The following is a 10,165-nucleotide window of genomic DNA, read 5'->3' as shown; positions in this document are numbered from 1 at the left end:
TCACATTGTTATTCACTTCCTTACTACTTGGCCTGAGGCATCCATCTGTTTTGTGTTGGGTGGGGTGAAGTAGGGAAAAGAAGAAATTAGGATTAATTCAACAGAAATGAAAAGAATGTTGCTCATTTTTTTTTCAAGAACATTCCTAACACAAGCTTGAATAATTAAATGATTGGCCTTCAGTGCATAGGTTTATTTCTGTACATGGTCATAATGTTTGAAATATTTAACAACTGGAATTAAATTAACAACTGGCCATGCAGGACAGACTATTGGCCAATCAGAAAAGACAGGCTGAAAAAGGACTAGCAGCGCCATGCTTGTGCAAACCAGCTGAATGTTACCACTGCACATGGTACCAATCTGAAGAGATACCAAATGGTAACTGGTAACCAGTGAAACATGACTCCCTCCTGTTCCATTCCTCAGCTCTCCAGTTCACTTCTTCAAAGGCAACCACTTTTACCAGAAAAACAGGCTTTTCATGCTCTGCAGTAAGACAAAACCAGGCTTTGTCAAGGAAGAAACTAACTTTCTAAATCTAGTCATTTATCCTTTTAGGGTGCTAACTACCTGGCCTAGTGGATTTGATTAGATAGTTTTGCATATGGGAGGTCCCAATCATCAGTAAGTGGGGAGGATTTAGTCCATTCTTTCCATTTGGAACGAATGTGGTTGAAAAAGGGACAGTGGCGGGAAGGTCTGTTAGCTAGGTTGAGGGTAGTGTTGAGGGATAGGGAGCTGGAAGCATGTGGCCTTACAGGCTGTTCAGAACCAACACAAGGGTCAACAATTCAAGGAAATCTGGTGACATAGGATGTTTGTGCAGAATAAGTCTCCCTCCTAGAGTGACAGAGGCAAGGACCAGAAAGAATGCCATGGACAATGCTGTGTTGACAGTGAGTATAAGGCCGTACTAAGGCACTTGCCATGTTAAGAGTCAAGGAACTAGAAGATGATTGCCATAGACATTCAGAAGGTTCTAAAGTGTTGGTGAGGCTATATTAATCAGGGACACCATAAACCCTTGAGTCAGCTGAGATGGGCCAGAGCCATCTTCATTAATAGATAACTGTAGGATGGCCAAGTTTCATTGTACCTCAGGTCACAACCAAAATTAGCCCCACTGCAGAAAAGTCTAGCAAGAATTCAAAGGAGACCGTGCAGGTCTCAGGACCCAGATTCCCTAGTAGTGTCTCAAGTTTATGTTCGCTACTCCTAGTCCTCCCTCCTATCCCCCAGGATGTCATTTGGATGGGAGCAGACTGAGAGAGATGGATTATTAAGTGATTGAGTGTTTTACCTAAACTTAAAGTAACCCTTTAAATGGTTGCAACTAAGTTCATCATATTGGTCTAATCTTAGGAGTTTTCTCCTGCTATCCAGAAGCTGAGGACATTTTAGTTACATGGCTGAATGTATTTTGAGTACATCTGTGATATTGCCATAAAAATGTCAAGTAGTTTTTCATATGAATTGCTGCCAGGACAGAAGATTGTGTTGTCTGGCAATTATAGTTTATTTTTTTCTAAGCTTAACTCTTAGCAGGTAACCAAATTTTCCTGATATCCACATTTTTTTTATGGTTATGCTTACAGGTATACCAAATGACTTCTCAGAATATATGAGAAAGCAACACAAACATTTCCAATTAGGGCACTAGTAAGGCTGCCATTACACAGAAGGAATAAAGCAAATAAAGCTACAAAAGGAATATTCTGGTTAAGGATTCCCCAAGAGTAAAGGGAAACACTCTTACCAGGTAGAAACTATACTTCCTAAATGATTGAAATGATTGGAAGTATATTATCAATAAGGTGAAATTTGGACTCCAAGAACCACTCTATACATGAATTTGAAAAGCACCTGGATTACTGCTATCAGCTGTTCCTCCTATCAGGTGCTTTTCCTCCTCCCAGGAAATCTGAAGCTAAAATTAACTATACTTCTTCAATTCCATTGTTTTTGTTAGGGAGGAACAAACAAAAATACAGTATGTAGTTTGTTAGAAGGAATTCAGTGTTATTCCAGGAATTTTAAGATGCACATTAAGACCCATCTCCATTGTTTTCTCTAAGCCACACAAATCCAATCATTCTGCTTCCTACCCTCAATATAGAACTGTTAATGAAAAATTTAATGCTTTTGCAAATACCATATTTTCTTCTTTTTATTTTTATAGACATTCAAGAGTGTAAACTAGCTTGCAGCAAAGTTCGTAAAATCTGCAAAGCATCTAACATAGCACCAAGGACAATGTTAGACAATACACAACAGAATTGAATTAACTACTCCCTTCAATGGCTTCTATTCATGATTTAATTAGACCATGGTGGAGAGTGTTAACACAGCATGTTAATGAAACCTCTCCTTACCCCCACCTCCCGAAGTTAACTGAAGATGCTTTATGATATTCCAGATCCTCCTTCCTCTTTTCATGGTTATGATTGTGATTCCATTTTAGAGATTTATCAATTATGTGGATATATCAACAAATTAAGGTTCATTAAAACAGCCCTGGCTGCTGTGGCTCGGTTGTGCGTCCTCTCGAAAACCAAACGGTCGCCAGTTCGATTCTGGTACAGGGCACAGGCCCAAATCACGGTGGGGGAAGGCAACCAATCATTCTCTCTCACATTTACGTTTCTCTCTCTCTTCCTCCCTCCTTTACCCTCTTTCTAAAATCAAAAATTAAAAAATGAAAAATAATATTTAGTGAGTAACGTTGGTTAAATGTCTTGATCCATGCTTCTACTTTGTTTTTCTTCAAAGCTACCAAAACCCGAAACGAAACAAAGGTGTGGGTGTAAGACTGCACCTGCAACTGTGATCAGTAACACTGAGGGCAAAAAGGAAACCTCGAGATTTCCGCCCGCCGCACCCCCCACCCCTGCCCGGGATTAAAATCCCCAAAAGGATATTATTGCTTCATAATACAACTTGACACCATCAGAACATTATGACAAAGACAAGTAGTAAGGGCCACATCTTTCAAATCTTTAACATTAGGGGTGGCATTTTCTGATTAAAAATTCCTGAGAAACCCAATATAATCTATAGTTGTGAAAGAAATGAGGTCCCCGCTGTAGGGAGGTGGGGTGGAGGCCATACAGGTGGGCACCCAGCTGTTTACGTCACAACCTGCTGAAGGTGCCGCGCGCCGTTGCTAAGGAGCCTGCCCTCTTCCCATTCCTCCGCCAGCGCTCATCCTTCCCCTCGGGTTCCGTGACCTGCCCGGCAGTCCACAAGCAGCGCAATGCCACCGGAGAGCTGCTGGAGCGGGCGGTGGGATTCCGGTGCACCCTGAGCATCGGGCCCGGCCCCGTTTTGGGCCGATGAGCACGGCGCAAATTGCCCGCCACTCCCCTCCCGGCCTCCGCAAGGAAGGGAGCAGCGGCGAGAGGAGTCCGAGGCCGGCGCAGGGCCACCTCTTTCACCACGTGGGGGGAGAAAGCTCCATCAGCCACGCCACTGCGGAGTTCCAAGTGAGTGTCAACGACAGAGGACGGGAGGGGCCGGGCGCGGAGCAGGGGGAAAGAGTGGGTTGCAGCGGGGAGACGTGGCCTGCGGGATAGACACTCGGGGCGAGGAAAAGGAGCCTAAAAGTGCGGGGAAAGGAGGCCGGCAGCGAAGTAGAGGATAAGGGTGGAGCCGAGGCCGCGCTCCAGAGTACCAGTACCGGAGTGGCCGCGGGAGCCCCTCCCAAAAGAGGGGTGCGGCCTCTTGTTCTTACAGCTTGGGGTAGAAGTGAAAGAGAAACCAATCGCCGGTTTTTTTCCATCGTAGACTCCCGCCAGGCACCGCTTCCGGGTCCCGCCGGGGCGGCGGCAGCAGCCTGGAGCTCGCCCGCGGCAGTGGTATCTCAGCGTCAGGCCCCGCCCCGCCGTCGCCCGCCCCGCCCCCTTCCTGGCGCGAGCCACCTCTTCACACGTCCCCTCCTCCTCAGAGTTCACGCAGGGAGTCGGGCCCGGGCGGTCTCTGCCACCTCGGCCGCTGCTGCCGCCTTGATTCACCACCCTCGCCATGGCCGAGGACCTCTCCGCGGCCACTTCTTACACCGAAGATGATTTCTACTGCCCTGTTTGTCAGGAGGTGCTCAAAACGCCGGTGCGGACCGCTGCCTGTCAGCACGTGTGAGTAGACGCCCCCTCTTCTGCGCGGTGCCGGGTGGTCGTTTAGGCCCAGCATCCGGCCCCGGACCCTCGGCGGCGCCCTGACAGGAGCCGAGCTCGTCCTGGCCTACCCTAGCGCCGCTCTGCGCGGAGGGCCCATTTCCGATGCGTGAGAGCCCGGTTCGCCCTCCCTCCCGGCCCCGGGCCCTCTGGAGGCGCCCGGTCCCTCAGCCCGAGCTCCGGGTCCCCGGCTCTCCGGCTCTACCTGGTTTTTGCGCCTCGGGGGCAGTGCCCAGCCCCTTCTCCGTGGCGCCTTCAGGCCCCGGAGGCCCGTCGCCTCTCCTCCCGTCCAGGGAGGAATGGCAGGGAACGTGGAGCCTTTTTGTTTCCTAGCAACCTGAGTGAAGGCTGGGTGTCGAGTGTCAAAGCCCTCCGAGGAGGTGCCGGCACGGGCCCGCTCGCCCTACTCTGAGCTGCCCGGCTTTAAAGTTGTACCTTCTCTTCCTTTAGGGTCTTCGTCCATCCTTTCCAACTCTAAGAGCTCTTACCTTACCCTCCAACCCTGCTTCCCAGACCTCCTCTGAAAGTGTTTTGTTTCGTTTAAATTTAGTACATGTTAGAATGATCTAGAGGGGGTTTTCTTCTCTCATATGTTGGAAGTGACAGGATTTCCGGGTATTGACGTGATAATTTCCCTTTGTTTTACCCTTTTGCTTATTACTTGGTTATTACAAGGGTGGAGATAAGAAAGGAAGACCGCTGTTACAGGGAATTAACTGAAAATAAGTCAGTAACCCGACGGGTGAGGGAGAACACAGAGGGATTAGGTGAGGTGTCATGGTGTTTGATTTGGCATATTTTTATAGGAAGAGCTTCGATAATTTCATAGACTGCTGGAATGTCAGTAAGGGTTGGAAGGAGCCCTTCTTGAAAAGGCACTTCTGGCAAACCTGGCTGCTGATCAGAGCCCCTGGGCAACTTTTTAAGTAAACATATCAATTCCCAGGCTCCATTCCATACTTACAAAATAATTTCTGGAAGGTGAGGTCTGGAAATCTTTATTTCAGAAGAACACACTCAAGCTTAAAAGTTCTTTGTGCTTGAAAGTAGCTGAGAAGAATCAAACAAGTTCCTAAATACATTCCTCGCCTCCCTCCCACCCTTATTTTTTTTGAGAGGGAGGTTCTATAGTTTTCTAAAGAATGGATTGAATTTTGGGTCAGTCAGAAATTTTATTTCAGTTGTTTTTTGATATCCACTGTTCTAACTGTGATCTTCAATCTTAACTCTACTGCCTACCTTATTTGTATTCTGTGGTGATGTGAGCCAGGAGTATGTGGCCTTTCATGATAGAGTCATGCCATTATGACTTTTCATTATGCCATTTATGTGTTTGTTGTTTAAGGGAGGTAAGTGACAGTGTGAAATTACTTCATTATTTGGAACAACAAATGTTGACTTTTAGAAAAATATTTTGAACTATTTTGAAATGTCTAGGGCACAATGTATGTTTTGTAGCATTTAATCTGTCAGTATTCATGATCATAAATTATTGCCTTTCCTGTGCTTGTGCTAGCAGTGGGTGGAAGAAAGGAATGAAGGGCAGAGTGAGAGGAAGTGAATTTTTCTGGACAGAATAATTTCAGTTACCCTCTGGGTCACTGACCCTATAGAACTCATTGTAATCTCTAGTTCCCCTCAAAATTCCAAGCAGTTTGCTCATCTGTTTCCCTTATGGATCGTTTAAAATCAGACTGAAATTTGGCTTGACCTTAAGGTTACGTAAAAGAGTGGAGATGATCGCTGAGGACCTTTCTGAGATCAACTCATTGGGCTTGGCTGTGATCAGACTAGATATGGAAATGAAATGAAACACAGCAGATTTTGTTAAGAGGATTGAACACTACTCTAACATCCTCCCCCATCTCCTGTCTTTTGCCCCCTCCCTCAAACCTCCAATACACAAAGTTGCTCTGGGTTCTGGCTGAACAAGGAATTAAAGAAGGGTGGGTGGGTGGGGGAGGGGGCAGAGTTTTGGAAGGGATGGGAATAGTGGAACAGGGTCTCATTGACTGGAAGAGTGTGGTGGGAAAATAGAATTCTGTTTTAAATAATCTAAGTTTTCAATGTCTTTTGCTCTTTTCACAAAGGACAAACCTGTGCCTTTAAACAAATTTATATTTAGCTACAAAGTCAGTTTTTGATTGATGAGTAGTGAGAGATGAGGTGATAATGCTTTGGGTCACTGTGGCACAATGGGTCTGTTAGAAAATAAAGTTTGCTTTTTTAAAAAAAAAGATTTTATTTATTTTTAGAGTGGGGTAAGGGAGAAAGAGAGCGAGAGAAATATCCATGTGTGAGAAAGACATCTATCAATTGCCTCACGTGCCCTGACCTGGAATCAGACGACAACCCTTTGGTTTGTAGGCAGACTCCTGATCCACTGAACCACACCAATCAGGGCAGAAAAGTAAAGTTTTCATTACCATTTCAATGGCAGCACAGCATTTGCCTATTACTATTTCTAGCCACAGGAGCAAGTTCATTTTTGTTAGAGTAACTCCACCAAAATATAAATTCTCATTTAATCCCCGTTCATTCCTTCAAACAGCAATCATTGAATATTTTCTGTATGTCAGGTACATGGAATAACAAAGTGCTTTATCACTAGAGACTGTTAATAGTCTAATGGAGAAGACCTATATATGAATGTGGTTAATATGAAAGAGATTTAGGTATAAAATTTTATGTGAGCATTGAGAGTAGGTATCTAAATCAGCCTTTGACTATAGGGGAGATTTTTTTGATGAAGTAATACTTTAGGTCAGAATTGGTATTCAGAATTTGTTGGGTAATACCCGGATTAGGTTCATAGCATATGCAGAGGCAAGCAGAGATTACAGAGAATGACTTTCCAGTCTACAATGTTTGCCTGAAGCCAAAGGAGGAATGTAGTAGAGATAGAGTGTAGAGATACTAGCAGGAATTTACTGAGTAAGCCAAAACTTTTTCCTGAAAGCCATAGATACCAATTCAGTTTTTAGCAGAGGAGTAGCATGGTCACATTTCAGTTTTAGAAAGTTCACTTTAGTAGTGGGGTCCAGCTTGTTAGTGGTAAGGCTATTGAAGAGGTCATCCATTGCTGTGTCAGGGAGAGAAATGATTGGAACCTGAACAAAGGAAATGATACTGGAACTGGAGAGAAGAGATTTCTGACATTTTAAGGATATCATGTGAGATTTGATACATTCATTTTTTAGGTTTGTGTATGTAGGTCTGGAATACATGGATCTAAAACTGAGTAAGGACATAGACATATGAAGAGGTATATAAATTGAAAGGTGGTAGAGAGCCTAGACAGAACAAAGTGCTCTGAATACAGTTTAAAATGTGGAGTGAAGAAAAGTGCCTGATAAGGAATGGGCAGGATAGGAAGGAAACCCAGGATGGAATGTCACAGTGGAAACAGAAAAATTGTAAGGAAACCAATCATCAGGAGTATCAGATCACTATTTTGAAAAGCATGTAAAGTCGAATTAAGAATATTAAAGTTGATCAGTTTTCAGAAGTCAGTTTTCAGAAGAAGGTACAGACTGACATAGTAGTAACGTATTTATCTCCTTTGATGTGGTTCTTTGTAATCTTTCTTTCCTTTTGTGAATGGTCAAGGAAATAAGTAACTCTTGTTCATTGTTAGGAGTAAGCTCCATTACAATGAAAATCACAGATAATAACAAAGTGATGCCTTGCCAGATTCTTAATATGGAAATCTAATCTGTTTGCTTTTAGGCATCTTTGTAAGGAAGCACCTTTTAAAATGAGCTAATGTAGCCCTCCTTGGTGTGGCTCAGTGGACTGAGTGCTGACTTGTGAACCAACCAAAGGGTTGCTGGTTTTATTCCCAGTCAGGGAACGTGCCTGGGTTGTGGGCCAGATCCCCAGTTAGGGGTGCTTGAGAGGCAACCACACATTGATGTTTCTCCCCCTCCCTTTCTCTCTAAAAATAAATAAATAAAATCTTAAAGTAAGCTAATGTAAATCAGCTTCCACTTCGTATTAAGCACAGATTTATATGATTCTCTATTAACTTGCCTTGGATTATCTAGTCCTTGAATTTTCAGTTTATAGTTCTTGTAATTTTAATAACTTTATTGGTATCTTGTTATTTGAGCATATGTAATTTTAAAAATTCTTATTTCTGCAGATTTGTTATAATTCTGAAAACCAGGCTTATATGGGTTCTTGCCAGTTTAATAAATGGCTGCTCTAGACCATCTTTTTCCTTAAGGTTTTTAAGACTATGACATAATTTTTAAAAGCTATGCTATTTAATTATGTAACAGAAAATTGACTTACTTTTCAGTCCTGAAGACCAACTTAAAAAGTCTAATTTTTTAAAAGTTATTTTGGGGAATGATTTTGATTATAAGACTAGGAGGATAGCCCTGGCTGGTATGACTTAGTGGATTGAGTGCTGGTTCCATTCCCAGTCTAGGGCACATGCTTGGGTTGTGGGCCAGGTCCCCAGTAGTGGGTGCACGAGAAGCAACCACACACTGATGTTTCTCTCCCTCTCTTTTTCCCTCCTTTCCCCTCTCTCTAAAAATAATAAAATCTTTTTTAAAAAGACTAGGAGGATAAAAGGTGACAGATTTTACTAAAATCAGGAACGTGATGGATGAGAAAGTTGTTTTATTCTCTCAGTGTCTGTTGATCAACCTTTTGTTAGGAGAGGAGAATGGGTAAGGACAGAAATTCATCTAGCATCTCCTAGTTTAAAGTTGAAAGAAACTTAAAGATAACATTTTGAAGTTGTGTTTCAGAGTAATGTACTATGCTAAAGACACAGGCTCTTTTGATATGTGAAAAGAATTGTTTTAGTAATCTTGATTTGTATCTTTTTTCCTCCTTGTTCTATACTTTGTTTTCTAATAAGCTCTGTTTAGCAGATTCAAATAGTCCGGACAAAGGGAGATGAGGAATAAGCAATTTTATAGACTCATGTTTGGTTATACAGAAGAAGGAACAAGTCCAATTGGAGATAGAAGACCTGAATAACTTTCCTTTGTACTTCTTGTCACAGCTTATAACCAACATTTTTGGAATCAGATGATTTGACTTCTGCTAGACTATAACCTCTATAAAGGCAGTACCTCAGGACTACTTTCACTTACCTGAATGAGTATGCATTCAATATTGGATAAAGAGATCAATGGGTTTGTGTTGCGAGGGCACAGGTAATAGCTGTATCACTTTGTTAAGTCATTTAATTCCTTTTACCCTGTTTTGTCCATAAAATGGGTAAAAATGTGTTACCTATTTCACAGGGTTGTTGCAAGGAACAAGTGAGGTAATGTTTGTACATAATATATATATATGTCTAACAGTTTTCAAAATACATAATATAAAATTATGTCATTAGTTTAATAACTACAACACTTCACAGAAAAAGGTAGATTTTAAAAAATTTTGACATACAACATTGGCATGTGTTTATTGCTCATAAGTCTACAGATCAGCTGTGGTTTGACTGATGTAGGTTGGCTTATCTGGGCTTGGCTCCAGGTTACAGGTTGCTTTCAGGCCTGTTCCACATGTCTGTAATTCTTTTGGAGTCAGAAGTGCAAGAAACAAGACCAAGTGGGCAGGCTTATTTCTAGCCTCTGCTCATATTCATTGATTGAAACAAGTCACGTGGCCATGCCCAACAGCAATGGTGAGGGGAAGTATGTTAGGTGCTCTTATGATGGGAGGGGTGGGGAGTGAATTCTTGCTGAACAAAATTCAAATTAGCACACAAAGTGACGTCACACAGCCTTTTCCTAACTTGTAACTCTAAATGTTATTCTGTGGTGTCTGGCAGTTTCAGTATAGTTGTCTCCCTTTATCAGTGGGGGATAAATTCCAAGACTCCCAGTGGATTCTTATAATTGTAGATAGTATTGAAACCCTATATATATAGTGTTTTTTCTTATACATATCTATGATAAAGTTTAATTTCTAAGGCACTGTAAGAAATTAACAACAATAATTAATATACTGTAATAAAAGTA

General features: G+C 42.5%; 1 protein-coding gene across 4 annotated transcripts in view; it reads left to right on the top strand.

Moving 5' to 3' along the window:
* Positions 1–3,132: 3,132 nt before the first annotated feature.
* The window catches only part of RNF138 (ring finger protein 138), a 35,406-nt gene continuing 28,373 nt past the window's right edge, over positions 3,133–10,165 (top strand). The window contains exons 1-2 of one of the 4 annotated variants that reach the window (XM_028524022.2): positions 3,133–3,485; positions 3,947–4,133. In XM_028524022.2, coding sequence (XP_028379823.1) covers positions 4,024–4,133 — 110 coding nt within the window. In that variant the 5' untranslated portion in view covers positions 3,133–3,485; positions 3,947–4,023. Of the gene's footprint in view, positions 3,486–3,713; positions 4,134–10,165 lie in introns of those variants that run through there. The other 3 variants (XM_028524021.2, XM_028524023.2, XM_036009179.1) reach the window with 3 other exon arrangements.

This window comes from Phyllostomus discolor, chromosome 9 (assembly GCF_004126475.2).
Source record: "Phyllostomus discolor isolate MPI-MPIP mPhyDis1 chromosome 9, mPhyDis1.pri.v3, whole genome shotgun sequence".
Lineage (NCBI taxonomy): Eukaryota > Metazoa > Chordata > Mammalia > Chiroptera > Phyllostomidae > Phyllostomus > Phyllostomus discolor.
This window is presented reverse-complemented; position numbering and strand designations above follow the sequence as displayed.